At 41.7% G+C, this 20,717-nt stretch overlaps 2 protein-coding genes across 6 annotated transcripts in view; both read left to right on the top strand.

The window, feature by feature from the left end:
- Nucleotides 1-1,403: 1,403 nt before the first annotated feature.
- Nucleotides 1,404-4,966, top strand: ATP5MC3 (ATP synthase membrane subunit c locus 3). The gene is made up of 5 exons (XM_074829162.1): nucleotides 1,404-1,580; nucleotides 1,665-1,742; nucleotides 2,724-2,801; nucleotides 3,172-3,365; nucleotides 4,720-4,966. The coding sequence occupies exons 2-5, from the start codon at nucleotides 1,704-1,706 to the stop codon at nucleotides 4,832-4,834; spliced, it is 426 nt and encodes a 141-aa protein (XP_074685263.1). The 5' UTR covers nucleotides 1,404-1,580; nucleotides 1,665-1,703; the 3' UTR covers nucleotides 4,835-4,966.
- Nucleotides 4,967-9,225: 4,259 nt separating this feature from the next.
- ATF2 (activating transcription factor 2) overlaps nucleotides 9,226-20,717 on the top strand; it is a 52,027-nt gene continuing 40,535 nt past the window's right edge. For 4 of the 5 annotated variants that reach the window (XR_012623803.1, XM_074829161.1, XM_074829160.1 and 1 more), the window contains exons 1-4: nucleotides 9,226-9,321; nucleotides 12,353-12,386; nucleotides 18,246-18,313; nucleotides 18,958-19,027. Coding sequence is in view for 4 of the 5 variants with exons in the window: in XM_074829160.1 (XP_074685261.1) it covers nucleotides 18,980-19,027 (48 nt within the window). In the remaining variant the exon portion in view is untranslated. The other variant, XM_074829159.1, reaches the window with a different exon arrangement.

Genomic DNA, 20,717 nt, shown 5'->3' with positions numbered 1-20,717 from the left:
TGAAAAGAAAGAAAACAAAAAAGCAGGCAACTTATAACCTCTTTTGCTGGCCTTTATAGAGTCTCTTTTTACTGCTTTATTACTAGACTCTGGATGCACACCAGAACCAAACCAAACTTGCTGTTGGGTTTGAGGCAGGGAGCAGAAAGATGGGAACTTCAAACTGTACCGTTGCCTCTCACCTTAGGACCTACAGCTGAGTACAACTCCACTGTACCTAAGGATCATAAGACACTGCATTGTAGTGTCATTTTAAAAAAAGCAACATTATCCTTAACATTAGTATGCATCTGTTGAAAGTGCCTATTGATCACATTTGCTGGTGGGTGTTCAAGTTGCTGGTATGGAGCAGGTCTCAGCTGGATGGCACCTGTGGTTTAATCAGTGACAGCAACATCAATAGTCCGGGTAAATTTGAGGAGGCCAGCAGCTAACTCCTAAGGGACTGTGCTGTGTTCCCATCCCTAAATCCAATGCATCTTACTCATCCCTTCTGAGACAGTTTGTAGCACATCGACTATTTTAGAATTTGAATCTATTTTTATGGCACAGATTGTATAAAAAAAAAAATCGTGCAACAACTTAAATGTTACCCACTGTTTTACCCAAAGTGTGACGTTTTCAGCATTTTTTCCAGTTGGCACTAATACTACTTACAGTGGTAAATGACCATTAAAATAACAGTCCCCCTTATGAAGTGAAGAACATGCTCAGCTCGGTAATGATAGTTTGACTAAAAAGGATTTTTTCGTTACTTGGGTGTGAACCCGCTCATCGTGAGAAAATGACTGATTAAACAGTAGGGACCTTTTGAACACTGTCGGTGTTCTTGGACGCGCCCCCTTTTTACTGTCAGTGAATCTCGCCCACCGGGACCCGAGGAGTTTCGGGCACGTTTCTGCAGTTTGTGACCGTCCCGCCCCTGGGCAGCGGCAGCCCTTCCCGTCGGGCAGCGGCGCTCCCGGCCCCGGGGCCTGCCTTTCCTCTTGTCCTTCCCCGCGCCGGCTGCTCCCCGCCCACGACGCGCTGCGGCGGCGCCACGCCCCGCTCCCCTCAGCGGAACAGGCCGCAGCTCTTCAAAGCCCGCCCCGTCACGGGCTTTCTCCGCTCCGCCGGGGCGAAGCGACCCCACCCGCCCCGCTCCCCTTCCGCAGGCCCTCAGGGTGCCGGCCCGCGCCGCCCCCAAGCGCGGGGTTTCAGCGGCAGCAGGGCCGCCGGGCCGAGTCCCCGGTGTGCTGCGCCTCTGCCTTAACGGCCCCAACTGCCGGGCTCCGGGACCGCCGCCGCGTCACCACCGCCGCCGCCTGCGGCGCTCGCCCCGCCCCCCCGGCTGCGGCCCCGCCCCCCCGGCTGCGGCCCCGCGGCGAGGCGGGGGCAGCGCCATCGCGGCTGCGCCGGGGCGGGGCGGGGCGATGCGCCGCGCGCCCCCCGCCGCCGCCAATAGAGTGGGTACAAAGTGACCTTGGCGCCGCGCGCTGCCCCCTTCCGCCGCGCTGCATCCGGGCGCCTGCGGCCGGCCCCGCCGCGCCTGCGCAGAGACGCCCCAGCCCGACGGCTCTGAGGTGCGGCAGCCGGAGCGGGTGAGTGGCGGCGCCGCGCCATCCGCCCTCATCGCCGCCCCCGCCCGCCGCCGCGGGCCCCTCACTCTCTCCCTCTCTCCGCAGAGACACCGGATTGTGGCCCCTGGGACGCCGCCCGCGAAGATGCTCGCTTGCGCCAAGCTCGCCACCTCGCCCTCCCTGGTGAGTGGGGGCGCCCGGGCCCCCGGGGGCGCCTGGGCCTCCTCGCCGGCCGCGTCCCGGGCGGCAGCGGTCGGGGGGCTCCCGGGGGTCGGACAGGCCTCTGAGGCCCCCGGCAGGTTCCTAGGACGAGCCTGGGCCGGGGGCTGCCCGGCCGCCCGAGTGCGAAGGGACGAGGAGGGGGAGCGAGCTGCGTCAGGGCCGGGTTCTCCTTCCCGCCTCCTTGACGTGGGCCAGGGCCTTTTGCCAGGGTGGGGGGCCTTCCCGCGCGAGCGGTGGAGGGGAAGGGCAGCGCAGTGAAAAGCTCTTGGGCCTGGTGCGCTCTGCGCCTTGCTGTAGGTCAAACTCCAGCCTGTTGCTTGTCCTCTGTAAGGCCGGGATCTTTTGCCCTTGCAGAGACAAGGGACTGTTTTGCTCGAAAATGTTCTCTCTGGCCTGCAGAAGGTCTCGTTTTGTATGGTGCAGGCACAGGCTTCCCCTGCAGCAAGAGTTTTGTGCAAGAGCCGATATGACCTTAGACTGCTGGAAGCCCAAGGACACATGCAGGCCGCTTGTGAAAGAGGATTCATTCATTTATGTCTCGCTAGGTTTAGAAGTCTAGGTTATGTCTGTGCATTTAACAACTTTGGAATTCATTTTGAAGGCTTTTATTTTTTCATTTCAGAATGTATGTCACTGCCTCCTGGTCTGTCTGGCTTTTTTGTCACTGTTTTAATGCATTTTCTGCCAGTGTAATGCATGTGCAGGTTCATTGAATGCTGTAGCTATATGCAATAATATCTCCTGAAAATGATGCTATCAAATTGCATGGCAGAGTTTGCTTCTGTATTGTTTATTGTATATCCAGCTATGCAAAAATTACTGTCTTTCAAGTAAGACGAATGGCTTAGTAGATAATAGCCTTATAATCTTATGTTCTGTTGTATGGGAACAGCTGTGATCAAATGTTTCTTTTTTTTTATAGCTTTTTTCCTCCTCTTGCAGATCCGTGCTGGATCAAGAGTCTTGTACAGACCAATTTCGGCATCTGTGTTGTCTAGGCCAGAGGTCAAGAATGGAGAGGTACCTTATAAACAAAATTCTGTATCTTCCTAAATTACCTGGTGAGCCTAAATGTCCTCAACCTAGAGTTCACTTGTACTAACTCAAATACCTATAGTGTGACACTTGCTTTAAGTCAAACACCTAATAATACATGTTGCTGTCTTGCTGTTTCCCCTGAGAAGTCTTTCACATTTGAAGTTGATTGCTTTCAGGTGGAACAGGTAATGTTCTGAAGTTTTTAACTCTTGGTTATAGTTTCATCACTTGGAAGAGGAACTAGACATTGGATATAATACAGCTTTTAGAAGTGCAGAATAACACTATCAAAGTGGTTATAGAAAATGGTTTCTGTTGGAATATAATGCTTTTTTGTATTTTGTTTTCTTAGGGCAACTCAACACTTAATGGGGCCCAAAATACTGTCTCCCGACTAGCACTTAGAGAATTCCAGACTAGTGCTATCAGCAGGGACATTGACACTGCTGCCAAATTTATTGGTGCTGGTGCTGCCACAGTAGGTGTGGCTGGTTCGGGTGCTGGAATTGGAACAGTCTTCGGTAGTCTAATCATTGGTTATGCCAGGTAATCAATCTCTCTCTTACAAAACTCTCGAATTGCATGCAGATATATCTTGAGACAGCACCCGCAGATAAGCTTAAGTTATAGTAAGGATGATGGCACTATAATAAATTCTGGTAATAATTACTATTAATGGTAAACATGGCTAAACAGAATCATATGAAACTGTAGTATATTCATCAGGATGACTCTATTGTTAAAGTCAGAACTTTGTCTGCTCTGCCTGTAGAAAAGACGTGAAAGAAATTAGGTGATTAGACTTAGTGGTTTGGTCACTGAAGTCCAATGTTTCAGCATTCAGTTCCAGAGCTGAATTAAAAATCTAGCCTGGATCTTTTCCCATATGAAGGGAGAAGTCCTAAAGAGAAACTATGAAAACTGGTAATAACTTTGAGTCTGTATACTTTGGATTTTGTAGTCAGGATTGTTGTTTAGAAATGGATACTTAATTCAGTTTTCTAACACATTCAGCTTTGCATCTCAGAATATGTAATTTATCAAATGAGTAATCATTCGTTCTAGAAATCTGAAGGGATTGAGGGTGGGGATTTTTAGTAGGGCTGAACTTCTGGATAAGTTTACAATGAATAGTTCACATGATATTATAGAAGAAGAGAACTGATACAGGCATAAAAAAGCTTAACTCAAGGTTTCATGTTCTTCATTACTCTTTCAACCAGTGAAGACTTAATTATTATTTCTTAATGAATTTTTTTAAGCCCTACTGAAGACAAGGAAGTTCACTTTCCACTTGAAGAAGCATAAATGTTTTCAGTACAAAACTAATGTCTCCTTTTTTGAATTTGGCATGAACATGTCTATTGGAGGTTGTAGAACATTACTTCATAGCATTATGTTGAAGGCTTTTTTTCTCCCACACTCTTCGTGGAGTGTTAATTCCTTGCATTTTTGCAGAAAACTGCTGTGTGTTTCTTTTTTTCACTCTAGGTGGTTTCAGTTCTAGTATTTGAGAGCTGCTTAAAATGTTACACACAGATTTCATTGGAATATAGTTCTGATGTCACAGAGGTGAAATAAATTTATAAAGCATAGTGCTGATTCATGTATAGGAGGATGTAGAGAACTCAGATTCAAAAGCCTATATGAATGTAGTCACAAAAAGTGTGCTCATTTGGAAAAGCTGTATACAATCTGCATAACCTGAATGAAATCTTAATTGCTAGTCTTCAGTGACATCCCTGCTAAAAATTACTCCGGCTTGGTTTTATTGGATTTTCCTGTTACGGAATCTGTGGCAAGGAAGTATGAGGTTCTGAATCTGTCAGATGCATTAAACTGTATGAAAAGCATCTCAATTTTAAAGATAAAAAGGTCTTACACCTTTGCTTTCTTTTAGAAATCCTTCTCTGAAGCAGCAGCTGTTCTCATATGCTATCCTGGGATTCGCCCTGTCTGAAGCTATGGGTCTCTTCTGTCTGATGGTTGCTTTCTTGATCCTATTTGCCATGTGAAAGGAGAGCTGCCTGTAATATTGGCATTGGAATGTAATTCTGCATTTTATGGGACTCCCAGAATGTTGGTATCATGGAAATTGATGCTATTTCCAAAGTCATTTCATTAAAGATAACAACTTTAACTGTCAACCTGTTGCCTGCATTTATTACCTTTCTCACTAGGGTATCTGGAAGACACCATCTTGTCATTCAGTCACCGTGGATTTCTCCTGATAATTACATATTACATAGGACCCTTCAAACAATGACTTCAAGTCAAAAATTTTATTAATATATATGGGCATGTCATTTGTTTGTTAAAATTAATGTGATGTATCTTTGAAAGATCAAAGGATATGCCAATTAAATGTGAGAGGCTCTACTGCTGGCATTCTTCCTTTACTTGTGTTTCAAACTTAAGAGCTATTTATGTGCACAATTATGGGATTTTTCAGGCTAACTAGCACATAACGTGTTCTGGCACCTTTTGATAGGAGCTAAACACAAACCCATGAACAGTGATAGGAAAATTCTCTTTTCATAAGTTTTCAGTTATACTATAAATTTTGACCACCATGGTAAAAATTTTGCACTTGGTTCTGACCAGTGTCCTAGTTGAACTAAATGACTGCTTTAGGTTGGTCCAAGGCATTTAATTGTAGCACATTGATACTACACTCATTAGTTACTGCATTCTTGGCATCACCTAATTAAAAGGGAGAACTTCCAGCTTCCTAATTTTGTAAAGGCAGCCTTTTGTTCTCTCAAATTCTTTTAAGAGCAGTAGGATCAAAGCATTTTTATTAACAAAATACCTGCAATATCAAGCTCTGCTTCTCACAGTATCTGTCTTTTAACAATGAAATGCATTTACAGTGGTGACTACACTTACAGCAACATACTGTGTGCTGCTATATACTAACCTTGGGGGGGGAGGGGGGGGTGATAGCATCTCAAACTTTATTCAGAATATTAAATAATAGATTGGATCATTCAGCAAATGCTTTGAAGGAGTGTGAACAAGCATGTATGAGCTTTGTTGTCTTGCCGTTAAATGGGTAATTACTGATTTAAATCCAGGAAACTTTTTACTATAAGCTGCCTACCCCTAGGGAAATAGAGAAATGACTAGTGGCTCTCAGATCAGTGCAAGATGCAGGTAAGACCTTTGTTTCCATCTGAATTCAAATACCAAATTGGTGTTCATAGAGACATAGTTCAGTGGTGGACTTGGCAGTGTTAGGTTAATGGTTGGACTTGATCTTAAAGGTTTTTTCCAACATAAATGATTCTGTGATGCACGTAGCCTAACTTGGACCTAGCATGAGAAGTTACTTTCCCCGCATGTTCTTAGCAGAAAATAGTAATCTTCTCAAAAGAGGATTAAAAGTTACTGTGCAAATACAGAGAGCATCCTTTTATATGTGTGAGGTTTAGGAGTGTAGAATATGCAGCATCTTTAAATATTCAGCTCTTAACACAGTAGTAGTGTCATATGACTAGGTCTGGAAGTGGGTTTTTTGGGTGTGAGAGGGGTAGGAGGTAAAGCATGTTGCAGCTATCTTCCACGTGGTCTGTGCTCGTGCAGTGTTTATGAACTATTATCCATTCTCGTAAGCTGTTCTGTTACAGAGCTGACATACAGTGCGTTTGCCCTGGATGAAAGGTAGATAATAATTACTAGAATCCTAGGCTAAAGCTCATCTGTGTACTGCTGTTCTGGTAGGGGATGAACTTTGTTCTGTTCTTTAGTACTGTAGAGATCTCTGCAGGCATCTGAGGTGGCAATCCCTATTTCCTAATATTGTGGACTAGCTTAATTCAAGCTTCAGATTTCCGTATCACTGGGATTTGGCCAAACAAAGTTCTTCAAACTTGTCTTGGTCAAGTCTAGTTCCAGCTCTGGTAATTGTACTTACAATTTGTTTGCATATAAAATGGTTCTGTTGAGTTGTAATTGTGTGTTTGGTGTAGAGAGAAGATCTAGCTAAGCTATTACTCGGTAACCCCAATAAGAAAGCCGTCCGAGTCACCATGAGTTACTTCAATTGGGTTTGAATAGCGGTTTTTGGACTTATATCCTATCTCTTCCCATTTGGTTCACCTTGTCAACTGGTACCCTTTTCCCTATGACCAGCCTTGTCTGAAAGGCAGCAGACATCTCAGGTGACCTTAAATATGGATGCGAAGCCTGTCTTAGTAATAGCATCTTCCCAAGCTTGTTACCTTTTAACCCACTCTTAAACTAGTGAACATGGGCCAAACCCAAGCAAAATTGCTATTTGATTATGCCAGACTTGAATCAGATCTCAGTGTTACAGATACAGACTAATCAAGGACTTTTGAAACATGGCAACAAACCTTCACATAGAGGATTATCCTCCTTAGAGACAATAAGGGGCTTAGAGTCAATGAGTGATGGGCAGATTTTCACATCTGAATGATGACAGGGTACATTGAGTCCCTTTCTCTATTCTCTTTTCCCTGTTCTTGAAAAACAGCTTAGTTTCAGTGGTTATTTGAGCCTTTTAACAGCTTGGTCAGTTTGGTCTTAAAACAACAAAGAATACTTTGTTTTCCTAAGATGTTCACAAAAGAGACCACTATGAATGTGTAAAAGGTTGTTTTTTACCAAAAAAACCTCCAACCTAATCTCTCTGCAGTGATTGGGCAGCAGCAGATTGAGGACTCTTGATCTTCTCCGTAACAGTTTACATCAAGAAATCTTTTTCATAGGTGAGAGAAACCAGATATAAAGTTCCATGATGTGGTATTACAGGCTTCACTTTCCTGAAACCTTTTTCAGTTTCTTCTGACATGGACCGTGCTGACCTTGGAGATTGTCAACTTGTGAAAATTCATATTGTAGGTTCTCCAGATTCAAAGACTATGTTCATGTTTCAGTGTGGAAGATGAAGCCAGCTGTTGCAGAGATCTTCATTGTCTCTCAATAACTGTTCTGCCTGCTGTCCCAGTAGACAGATGACATTCCATCTCTGAAAGTGATGTGCATGACAGTGTTACCCTAATGTATAATGAAGGAAATGTTTATCTTGCCACTTACACTCTTAAGTTACTGCTGCAGGTAAAAGTGATTCATTCCATCCTGCTATTTTTTTTTTCCTCTTTTCCTGCTTTCCCTCTGTTTATGTTTTTTGCACTAATTTCAGACCAAAGAAAGGCAAATAACTTGTGGTTCAGTATTTTGTTCAGGACTTATGCTGCCATGTGATGGTGGAGGTAAACCACTGAAGAATACTTGTTTCCTATAGAGCTCTTATTTCTTTCTTCACAGAGCAACTAAGATCTCTATTCCTCTGTTTTTTTACTCTTGAGCCCTTTGCAACATGCTTACAGTAAAGAGTAATTCCACCTTTAAAGTGTGCTTTTAGGCAGTGTTTTTTATCCCACCTTATCTCAAAGAACTCTGCAAAAGTGCTGTATGGTGCCCACCAAAACAATTTACAAGAAATGAAACATACTGTATTTTCTGCAAGTTCAGGGAAGCAGGCAAAAGGGAATTTACTGGAACTAATCCTACTTTTAGATTTTTTTTTTTTTGGTTTGTCATAGTCTTCTAAGTCTCAGACTCAGAACAAGACAGTTCCACATGATACCTGGGCACAGAATTAAAGCTTCATTTGTAATTCTGAGCACATACTACCTAAACTGTGTTGCCATGTATGATTATGATACCCTCTTAATTCAAAATGCTTCTGCTTCCTTGTGTCTTTCGTTGCACAGTGCTGCAGTGTTTTTGATACAATGTTAAATCGGGTGAATGTTCTGCAGAACCATGGCTTCAGGCACACTCCTAGCTTTTGCCATGAGAGCTGTGGTGCACAGACAGACGGGGAAACCAAATGACGTGGGTTTGGAGGGCTGATTGTTAGATGTGAGAAGCGCATCAAGCGCTGTCACCGAGCAGAGCCTTGCAGTGGTTTAGTCTCTACCTGACTTCCCCTGGCAGCAGCTAGCCCAGCAGAACCAGCAGCAGAGGCGCTCCCCATCCGGCTCGGCTGCACGAGTCCTCCCTCACCAGCAGCGTTACCCCGCGTGCCGGGCGGCGGGCGGGCACGGCTGGGCTCTCGGGGCAGATGTGTTGCCCAGATGCGGCCGGTGAAGTCCTCCGGCAGCCACATCCGCTGGGGGACGGGGCGGCGGGTGCTCCTGCTCTGAATGCCGGCGAGCAGCGTGGCGGGGCTCGGGCAGCCCCTCGCCGGCCGCGGGGGTGCGGCAGCGGGGCGCAGGACCCGCGCGTCGGTCACGGGCGGCTGCGCCCGCCCCGCCGCGGCCCCCTCGGCCGCACCCAGGCACCCGGCGCTTCCGGCGTCCCCGCCGACTGCGCCCAATCAGCGGCGCGCGCCGGCCTCCGCCCCGCCCACCCCGCCACGTGACTCGCGCCTCCCCGCTGCCGCGGAGATGTCAGCGGAGCTCTCGCGAGAAGCGACGGAAGCCTGTGGGGGACCCGGCCTTTAATGTGCGGTTCGGCCCGCGTTCCCGGGGTGAGTTTGTAAACACGAGCGCGGCACAGCAGCACGGCGGCGGCCGCTCCTCCTCCTCCCTCCGCGCAGCGGCGGCGCCCGGGCGGGCGAGCGCACCGAGGGCGGAGGAGAAGGAGCGGCCCTGCTCGGCAGTAGGCGGGGGATACCCGGGAGGGAGTAACATGGCGCCGCCGCTCCTCTCCACGGCAGCCCCCTCCCCCACCGCGGCCTGCGGCTCCCGCCGCCCCTAGAGTCGGGGCGGGGCGGCCCGGCCGGCGCCGCGGAGACCGTTACCCGCCCGGAGGTAGGGGTCCTGGCGGGTGCCCCGCGGGGCGGGGCGGGCAGGCGAGAGGTGAAGGGGGCTGCAGCTCCCCGCCTCCGGAAGCGGGCTGCCCCGCGGGGGCATTGCCGGTGCCTGGCCCGGCCGGTGGTGGCGGCGGCGGCGGGCGGTGAAAGGCAGGGGGAAGGGCGGGAGGAAGGGGGCAGCTAGGCCTGGCTTTTCCGCCTCAGCTCAGCTGCAAGGAGGCCTTTCCCTGCATCCATCTTCTGCTCTGAAGGGAAATCTTGGTCCGTACCCGGTGCCGGTGCGGAGGGTGCCGAGAGGGGTACGGGGCGAGCGGGCGGGCAGGCGGGGGGGGGGGGCGCGGTGTTGCGGGGGAGGGTAAGAAAGCTTTTCTGCACCAGAGGGAAGTGTTGGGCTGCCTGGGATCTGGCCGTGGACGTGGACCTTCTGCCCCCTTGACTTTGCCCGTTATTGTGCATTATGCTTCTCGAGTTGTCTTAAATACAAGGTTTCTGAAGCTTTCACGTGAAAAAACACATCGCAGACCCTCAAGCAGCGATGGCTGTGTAGTGTTTTAGGCACAAATGCTTTATGCCACAATGCCACTTGATGTTTGGATTTAGAGGATATGTGTGCTGCCATGTTGCTTCTGCAGTCTTATTTATTCTACAGTGTTTTTGCATCCTTATTCTTGGAGTGAGATCCATGAGTATGTTTCCATGTCCCATCCGTGCATTCTGTGTCACTCATTTGCTTTTCATTATGTGGCTTTCTCCCAGAGATGTTTATCTTCAAATAGTGATGCTGTCACCTGTTTCCTTGCACTAGAATGCAGCATCTAACATAAGGTGATTTCAGGTCTTAAATGTGATCATACATAATTTTATAAATAATTCTGTTTTTCATGCGACTTCTGTTTTGTGACAAAAGAGTGGCCTGAAATACGATATTCTTTTGAATCTTGTTTAATTAAATTTTCAGTGTATCTAAGTGCCTAAAATTCTTTTTCTGTCATCAGCTATTTTTTTTCTCCTTCCACTCTTAATTAGTTTAAACTTACAAATGCACATTTTTAGCTCTGAGAAGCTTTACTAACTTGAAAAGTTTATATATTATTTCTAATCTCCACATTTTTTATGGTTTCTTAAAATAACCAATTAACTGTTTTCAAAAGAGGAAACATGATTCAATACTATTAACTTATTTTTTGGAATAATTGATAGGTTTCATTGTCCTCCTGCGTAACTTAACTGCATTTGTTTCAGATGAGTAATGTGCACTCTAAGGAGGCATTGGGTGTAGTTTGTGATAGAAATAGGAGTCAATATTTAATAATTATTCAATAAATATATCTTTTCAAGTTTACCCTATACTGTTTCCAACTTTGTTCTGTGTCAGTTTCAGTTCAGCCTGAGAACTTTTCCATTAGCTTGAGTTCAGATAGGAGTTTCTCTTCAGTAAGTTATTCCAAGCAATATAGTATGTTTCCCTGTCTAGGTAAATGCCAATGGTCACTTACTGCTTACAGGAAAGAAAAAGAACATTCTGTTTTAATGAGCAGTGGAAGTCCTGTAGTGGGGCATTTATGATATACTTAAAGATTTTTTTTTAAATTAAATTCTTAATTATTGTGTTCAATTTTATGCTTCAGGGATGCAGTCTGAAAAAATGTAAAAATGAAGTAACTTTTTGTTAAGGTTTTTGGTTTTTTAATTTGTTGAAAGTAATGTAGCAGAAGGAGATTGGATTTGTAATGTTTGTTAGATCGATGGACAATGTTAAGATGATCAAACCTAGATAAATGAGCTGGGGAAGGTAGGTCCTAATATCTCTCTAAGCAAATTGTGAAAAGATCAGTAGAATATTAACCACTGTATATTTCTTCTCTGAGGTTCTTTGGCCTTTCACTTATCTATGAGAGCTGTATTCACACAGTAAGTCAAAGAAACATCAAGGCGTCTCTGAAAAATACTTAAGCCAGGGTGTTGACATAGGAGCTGCCATATTGAGCCAACAGGAAGCTTTAGGCCCAAGGATGTCTCTTTATTCCATTAGTGCTCTCCATTTACCAGAAATGTACCTCCAGGTGAAAAAAGCCTGCTCCTTCAGCAAAACTGAAGTAACATATTTGCTTTGGTTTTGTACATGTGATTGTCTGCCCAGCTGGCTTTCTTGGTTTTATTTGAACTTAAGTCAGTTGTCCTCACTTCTTGCATCTTTTCTTCTTGTCCAGATGATCTCCTCTTTATAGAATCTTAGACAAACGGTGGAAGGTATGGAATTAACTTTAGACATCAATTACAAGCTGTTAACTAATAACATCAGCAAAAAGTGCCCAATATTTGACTTTTGTAAAGAAAAAAATCAGAGCATTATGCTACAGGCATTGTAATTCTTCCCTATTTTTCCCTAGAACTCTCTGAAACAGGTCATGTGTCTTCTAGGAAATAGCACAACCATTTTATTAAGCAGTGAAGTGTGAAGAAGGAGCTCCCGTTTTCCTGTTCGCCAGTTTTTGAGGTTTATAACCTTTAAATATTCTGGACTATGGTTTACAGTTTTCTTGCAAAATCTACTGAGCTACTTTCTGGTGATCCCACTTTCTCTGTGAGGAGGAATTTTCTTCATTGTACAGTTTTATTTTTTAGGAATGCTAAATTCTATGGCATCACCCAAATACAGTCAGTCAAAACACTTTTGAAAGGGGACTGTAACGGTCAAGTGTTAATTACAACACTTTTGCTTCACCTTTCTTCTTTTACTTTATAGGAAACTGAAAAAAGAGCTGTTCCAGTCCCTCCAGGTAAGTGGAACAGTAATTTTTTTTTTAATTTTATTTATTTATGTTATTTCTTATAAAGTGCTGTATTCTACATGCTAACTTCTGATTTTTACTGAAAACAAAACTTGAAAGTCTGCCTCTATAGAAAATTGTGGAAATTAAGATAGACTTAAATGTGGGAGCTGATTAAAATTTCTGCTGTGCAATGCTGTATGCAAGTATTGAAAGTATAAAAGGTGCCCTGTTCATTTAGATTTATGTTGATTTGTTTGGTTGCATGAGAAAGCCATCTCTTTTAATTTTGAAATGTTGAAAATTGGAAAGCAAAAATAGTTACCTTTTATTTTTTTCCTCATCTAAAGAAGGATGTCTTAAAATTCTTGTATGAAGCCAAGCAAAACACTAAATTCAACTCTTCAGGTAACCATTAAGAGAATATTATTCTTTACTGTGGCAAATATATTCAGTCCACTTTACTTTGAAAAAGTATGTACCTGAAGCAGAACTCTTGAAGTTGATAAAGACTTTGAAAAATTTTGACCTTGCCATTTTATGCTTTGGTTTCCTATTATAAAATTAAGCTTCAAAGTAATATCTTAAAAATCTTACACTGCCTAAAGGAATTACACACTATGATGAGGTCTACAGAAATGCTTACTAAGAGTTAACAATTCTGTATACAGTGAGGGTTTGTATGTTGCGGTAAAAAGGGGCACAATCCCAGATCAAATGTAAAGAATAAAAGGAAATGTTGAATAGATGTGATCAGTCTTGAGGAAATGAAAACTTCCATAGGAAAATACATCATTGATACTGTAACTTAAGCACTTTGTAATGTATAGACCCAGGGGAGACTTGATGCTGATGGACTACTATCATTCTGATTTGTCTCAATGAGGCCATACAGTTTTTGTCCAGCTTTCATTTTTTTGGAACCAGAATGTACAGATGTTTCTTGAGTTGAAGCCACATGCGAGTGGTCAGTCTAGCTGCAAAACTTGGGTTTGCATCCCATGTAAGCAGTAGGAGATAAATCAGCTACTACTGTAGTTGGCAAACTGTCAGATTACCCTCTGTGGACTGTCCAGTTTAGGGGGGTGACACACCTGTGAGAATGTGCATCTCTTCTTGCATGTTGGCCAGGAGAGGAATGCTGACATTGAAAAGTTAAGTTCAGGGTTTTTTTTGTGTGGTGGGTTTTTTTTGTTTGTGGTTTTTTAATTGTTGTCAGTCTTTTCTGTGTTCAGTTCAGGCTATTTTCTTTCATTCTGTTTGTGTTAGCCCTGACATTACAGGAGGGCAGTCTTTGTATTGCTAACAGTGCTTAGAATAAGTAGCTGCAGGGTAAGACTGTGCAGCCCATGAGCAGGTTAGTGCATAGAGGTCTTTTGGCATACAGCATGCTTTATACAGGTGAAGTGTTTGGAGGCTTTAGCTACAAGTCTGATGAATCTTTACTAGGTATGTGTGAAGAATGATTTTTCTCAGCAAATTTGGAGAGGTTTTTGCAAGGGTTGTCAATATGCATACATTTTAAACAGCTATTTAAATGTTTAATAGAAAAAAAATCGATTTGAGGTGTCAGTTGTGTTTTCTGTACTCCTATCTGTAGGGGATTAAGAGAAAGCAGAAGAACCTTTACCAGTAAAATAAACCAACAAGACATTCCTTAAGTCAGTGTATGACTCTATTCTTTTACAAATTGTCTGCAGGAAGATATTTTAGAAGCAAGCCTCAGAGTATGTAGTAATAGTTTCCAGAAAGTGTAACTACGAGGTTTAATTAAAGTCTTATTAATACAAATAATTGTTGAAGTTATTTTTGTAGCACATTTAGATAAACGTTAGTGTGATGTTTTATAGAAACATCTTTATTTGTTAAATAAGCACACTGTACTAAATGTTAGTAAATTGCTTGCAAATGTGTTTTTATTTCTCCATATTATATATATTTTAAACATGTATATGTACTTATTTATATATTTGACTGTATTGTTTGCTTTCCAAAAGTGATAAAAGAGGCTTATGACATTTTAAATAGGTGTGATGTGAAAGTATTTAACCCTTTGCATTGAAAGTACGGAGCAAACACCAAAAAAGTGAGATTACTTTCTGATTTAAGTACCAAAATTGATTATACTGCTGAGATTATTTCATGTTTTTTCCATGTTCAGCTCTGATCCTATTTCTCGGTGTAACTGTGTATGGGTTTCTTTATGCTACTGAAAGGAATTTAGGGTTGGAAGACTTGTAGAAGAAAGTTGCAGTTCAGTGGACTGTAGTAAGAATCATTTCACTGAACTCTTCAGTTTATCTGAAGAGATAAGGCTGGAGTTTCACATTCAGATTGAATTGCTTCAGGAACCGTCTTTTTTCTATGGGACAAGGTGTTTGCTGTTGCCTGGGTAACAAACCAAGGTGTCTGTAATTCATCTCTAGCAGTCAGGTTAGTGGTTTGCGTATTTCATTTCTCATCTGGTCAGGTGAATAATACTTTGTCAAGATGGTGTTTAAGTTGCTATTTTGGTTTTCAGGGGAAGAGTATTTTCTAAATTCTTTCTTTAGAACAGTAGGTTTCCAATAGCCTTTTGAAATTAGCATGGAATCACAAACTTCTTTTCTGAAAATTTGCTTTCTGTGTGTTTAGTCTTGTAATTCCTGTCAGGCAACAGACAATCCAGAAGGAAAAGAGGAGGCAAAAGATGGGGTTTGGTTGTTTGTTTTCCCTAGCAGCAACAGTTTTAGCTGTTGGGCTGTAAAGTTAACCATGCTAAGTCTTCTAAAGCTGTCAGAACATTATCCAAGTTTGGATTGTCTTTTGCTGTTGTTCACCTCTGTTTCTAGCTATGACGTCTTTATGGTATACTTCAAATTTCAGACTTATTTTGGATTGCTCAGAATTTCATCCACTCAAATTTTGAATATCTCCAAGGATGGAGATTTCACAGCCTCACTGGGCAACCCGTTCCAGTGTTCACCTGCCCTCACTGTGTGATTTTTTTTTATTTATTTTTTTTTTTTTTTCCCCCTCTTCCCTTATACTTGCTTTTAGCTTTCTTGGTGTGGCTTGTGAATGCTGCATTTCATCCTTTTGTACGCTACCCAGAGTCTGGATCTGTCTTTATAACAATACATCAGGTAGTGTAAGACAGCAAGTAGATCCTTCCTTAGCCTTCCTTCTCCATGCTGAACAAACTTTGCTTCCTGGTACTCCTCTTGTATACTCCTGATTCCTCCTGACTATTTTGGTAGGGCCCCTGCTGGTTTCTCTCCAGTTTGTCATGTCTTGAGGGGTTCAAAACTGGACACAGCACTCAAGCTGTAGCCTCATGAGTACTAGATAAAGAAGAACAATCACTTCCCTTCGTCGGGTTGCTATGCTCTTGCTAATTCAGCCCTGTAGGCTGTTAGCTTTCAATGCTGCAAGTGACATGATGCTGAATTGTGTTCAGTTTGTTGTCCATCAGGAGTTACAGGTTCTGTCCCAAAGCTGCTTGACAGCCAGTTGGCGCTCAGCCTGCACTGTTACATGGAGTTATTTCTTTCTAGGTGCAGGCTTTGCATTGTGTCTTTGTAATAGGTAAATACAATCCTTACCAATTTGGCTACACTAACGAATGTGAGCCATTTGTTTTCCCATCCTGTCAGATCCAGTTTCTGTTTAGATTTATAGTGTCCGAGGTCTTGGTGGAATGCATGAGTGAACTTTTCTCTTTTAAGTGCAAAAATTTCAGTGCTTCAGGATACTTTTTTTTTCCCCTCAGATGTTAGCTGGAATCCCTTTACAAGGCATTACCTCACAAAATTCCTTGTGGCCTGCAGTCAAATAATATTACAAAGATCAGGAAATGAATATATCTCCAACATGTTTTCCAGTAAGTTTGCCAGGAGGACAACAGTTTTTTTTCTTTTTCATGAGGATTGATTTTTAGTTTATAAATCAGGCATTCAAAATTCACAGGCTTCACAAACCAGAACATGGAATCAGATAATGACTTCATATGCAAATATGTGTTTTGGTAATATTGCTTTAAAAGAGAAAACAAGCAGACTTGCAAAATTTATCTTTACAGCTTATGACCTAAGAAAAATACTAACAGTATGGATGGAGTAGATTTTATGGCTGATACTATGCACTTGTTAAAGATCAACAACAAGCTGTAGTAATAGAGTAGAAAAAATGCCCTACATGCACTTTTGTTAATCAAAATATTAATCCTTTGGATAAAGAACCCCAGAATCGTTTCTTACACCTTCAGACATTTCTAGTACGGATATAACTCTTCTGCTCATAATATATATGTGCGTATTGTAGCCATATGTAACTATATGGTGCCTCATGATCAAGATTTAACAAAGCAAACTCCTTTTGAGATCTGAAGGAGACTGACTCCATTAGTTTTGAATCTGCATTTAAAAAAAAAAAGAGTGTTGCATTGCTGAACAAGGAAGCTCATGAGATAGCTTTTAAGTGTCTGTTGAAGTTCCAAATAATACAAGGATGTAATCCTAAAGCTTCATTGATAAGGGCCATGTTTTTTTACGCTGAAGCCTTAGTCATCAGCATTCAGACTTGCCCATAGCCTTGTTAATACTCTTTATTGGTGACAGTACCAAGTTCATAGTTTAAACAGTTCAAGAAATATTTCATCCCTTCAGAAACTTGAGACAGGTTATGAACTCTTTGCAAAGAACAGCAGAACAATCTCCAGCCCTGATTTGCTTTGGCATCCTTTCTTTGGGACATAAATGTTTCCCTGAGTAGTCGGTGCCAAAGACTCTAAAGTTTCTGGCAGCCGTTCATCACTTCTTGGCTTGCGATCTCAGCTCAGTATCCTCATTCTGTTGAACGTATATATTTAGAAGTGACACTTTGGAATCTCCTCCATTCCATGTTTTGCTTCTTTGCTATTCGGTGTCCATGACCAAGGGCACTGGGATCTCCTTCTTCTTGAAGTAACATCCAGAAAGTCTATACAGTAGTGTTTTACTGTACAGATGCAGACAAAAGGATCAGGTAACGTGTTCCCTACAGATCCTCTGAGGTATTAAGTCTTAAAATGATTTGCTTATGCTTGCTTGATCTGTCTTGTGTCTAGTACTAAATGGTGTACTAGAAGTATACATTCTTAGGATGGTTAGGCAGTTTCAGAAGCATTGTAACTTTTCATGACCAGCCTGCTGCGGGAGAGATGAATTTATTCTGCTTCTGATCTTTAACCATAAAGACATCTTTATTCATCTTTGTTTGCTTCATCAAGCTGAGCAGTGTTCAGAACTAACATTGCTAGATCTCCATACAAATACTCATATTTAAAGATGAATGTATTTCCTCCAGGGTAAAGCCACAGATGGGTTGAGAGTGCTTGTCATCTCCTGGCTAATTTCGTCCTCCTTCCCCTCCTCCCCCCACCCTCAGCCCTGTTACTTGACCTTAAAATGAGGTAACTTTAGTGTTGAGATTAGTTACTCATCACTGTTGGGTTTAGTGATGTAACAACAATATCTTGATTTTATATGTTCATTGTACCAGAACTTTATTATTTTTTGTCATTGATGTCACAGCATCCTCATACTAGTTTCATGCATTGTCCAGCACAGGTTGGCTCAATCCTGTGTGTGTCCCTCTTTCTCCTTGTGAAGCAGCGTGATGCTACCTTGTGATATTTGTTCTGTGCTTGCAGGATGAGAGAGTAGAAGCATCTCTTTCTGTCTGAGAGAAGGCATAACTAATTAGTGGATGTACTGAAGTAAAATATTTCTTTGAAAAACTGTTGTGTTTCATGGGTGAATAGTGGGCATGATATCATTTATCTTTACAAAATCGTGTATTATTACATGTTTAATATGCATAGTAATTAAAATTTTCTTTCAATTACAGTTCATTGCCATGAAAAGGAGGATATGATAGTTTCCCTATGAAACAGGTTTATATGTGAAATCTGGCAGGTATGTGTTTAGTATGTGTGGTGAGTATGTAAAACAGCACAAAATATAATTGATATCTATTACTTCTTAATTATTTCTTAGCCTGTTGGTAACTTAGTTGTATAGATGAAACATTACTAAAGTACATGTTTTTGTAGTTAAATTTGTAACAGTTTACATAAAGGGCTATCTGCTAACTTACCTTTAAGGACGAGCTTTAAAGATTATGAAAAGACTAAGGAATCAACCACTTTTTCTCATCTGCTGGCACTATATCCTTGACTATTTGATATTGTCTGCTGCTTTGTTCTTTTTTTTTTAATTGTGGGAATTGGATGATTATTACAATGAATTTTTAATTCAGTAACAAGCTCTCTTAACTATGTTTTCAGATACTTTTTGCAATTACTCATGTTAAATACAAATACTTGCCTTTCTAATTGAGATGTATGTTCAAAAGCTACTATGTCTCTGTTGGGGTTTGTGTACCTTCCTGACAGAGCTTGGAATCCAGAATTTACTTGAATCCCGGGTATTTAGATTCTTAGCATAGTCAGAAGGCAGAAATTCTTACCCATAGGGTATTGAAATACCATGTGGATGTTGTTGTATTGATAATTTGTTGCAATATTTGTAAAATTTGTTCCATTCTCATTTTAATACAGGTAGCACAACGACCTGTGGAATATGAGTGATGACAAACCCTTTTTATGCACTGCCCCTGGATGTGGCCAGGTAATGGTCTGACTTGAAGCTATTAACATTGATCAAATAAAGGTAAAACAGTGAAATGTATTTTTAGAGATCAAAGAAAAGGGAATTTATTATAATTGGTAGAAAATATCTGTGTTTTGCTGAAAAGCAGGTGATGGCAAGAATTTGCAGCATTTCATGTGTTTATTCAGAAAATGCTATCCATAGAAAAAAAACTAATTCAATTACCCTTTCTGACCTGAAAAAAATTTCATTTGTTAGCCCCATTTTATTTGCTTTCATTAACAAAAAAATAAATCAAGAAACATCCTAATTTGTATCAGGCAACCTGTATTTTTCAGAATATTTCCGTGTTAGTGGGGAGCTCATTGTGAAGTTTACTTGGTACTAATCTTCACAACTATGGTGACTGCAAATATTTAATGGCATCATTTTTATTTATGTATATTTTTGTGTATAGGAAGACGCTAACGGTGTGCATGCCACACTATTTCAATTCCTAATACAGTTTTAATGTATTAGTAGATATAGAGCTGAATGTGAGCAGAAAAGTAAAAATATTGAGTGTTTTAGCAGATGATTGTTTAAAAGGAAGGTGTCCTAACACTTTTAATAACCTGAAAATAAATGAATTTGCATTATCTTCTGCGTGAGATGGACATCCCTGCATCCTATAGATAGAATTCATTTCTTAAGCTGAATTTTTTTGTTATATTCTCTGCTGCCTTTATGTAGAGTTGATTTCTTAAACAAGCTGTATTTTTTAATTGTATTGGTGCACTTGGATTTATTTGAATTTTGAGTTAAATATTTTCACTTTTATTCTGCAAACTTAGTTTTTGATGACAGTGTTAATGTTATGTTAATGGAGCCTTCTGTATTTAAAGCAGGAAGGGACTAAGATTTCTTATTATGTCTAATATGTTCAGAGACATCAAAAGTAATAGAAGAGGACTGTCTTCTCCCAAGCAGCATGTTTGTCCCCATCCTATTTGAATCTCGTTTCAATGTAAGCTCTGTCAGAAATGTTTTGGCAACTGAATCTCATAGAAGTCTCATCATGAGGCTACAGCTGTCCTTGATTCCAATGAAGGAGAAGAGAGAAGTCCATGTCCCTGAAAATGGTGAAGGTTTCTCCAGATGCCAGCTCATACTATAGAACAGATAGAGGGTGTCAGGATCTGGAGATCCTGTTCCTTCTGGAGGAGCCTGTCCATCACATAGTGGGGACAGAAAGATGTACTTAAGTATATTAGTGTGATAGAACACCAAAGTTCCTGGCCTATGATGTATCTAGAGATAAGGCACAGGAGCTATGGAGAGCTGGGCATATGGAACCCTTGGCAATGGAGTTCTAAGAAAAAAAGTGCCCGGCCTGTATCGCCCTGTCTTTAAGTGATCCTGCATTTTTAATTTCCTTCTCAGCTCCATATATACTTGTCCTTTCTCACAGAAATATTCTGGATAACTATACTCTGACGTCAGCTAAGCTTTCTGTATTGTTTTCTGAGAGATGAGACTTGCTGTGTATCTGTTACAAGATATATGTGGAGTGACTTAAATTATTGAGGAATAATCAGAAACATAATTTGGGACTCAAATGTTCACAAAGAAAAGTAAGAATTCGAATGTTCTGTAAAAATGTGTTCTTTTTAGGAAACCTGCATCTTGGGAAACATTTTGTTAGATTATCTCAATTGAAACACTAACT

Source organism: Strix aluco, chromosome 6 (genome assembly GCF_031877795.1).
Source record: "Strix aluco isolate bStrAlu1 chromosome 6, bStrAlu1.hap1, whole genome shotgun sequence".
NCBI classification, from domain to species: Eukaryota; Metazoa; Chordata; class Aves; order Strigiformes; family Strigidae; genus Strix; species Strix aluco.
Note: the sequence above shows the minus strand (reverse complement) of the source record. Positions and strands in the feature narration are given on the sequence as shown.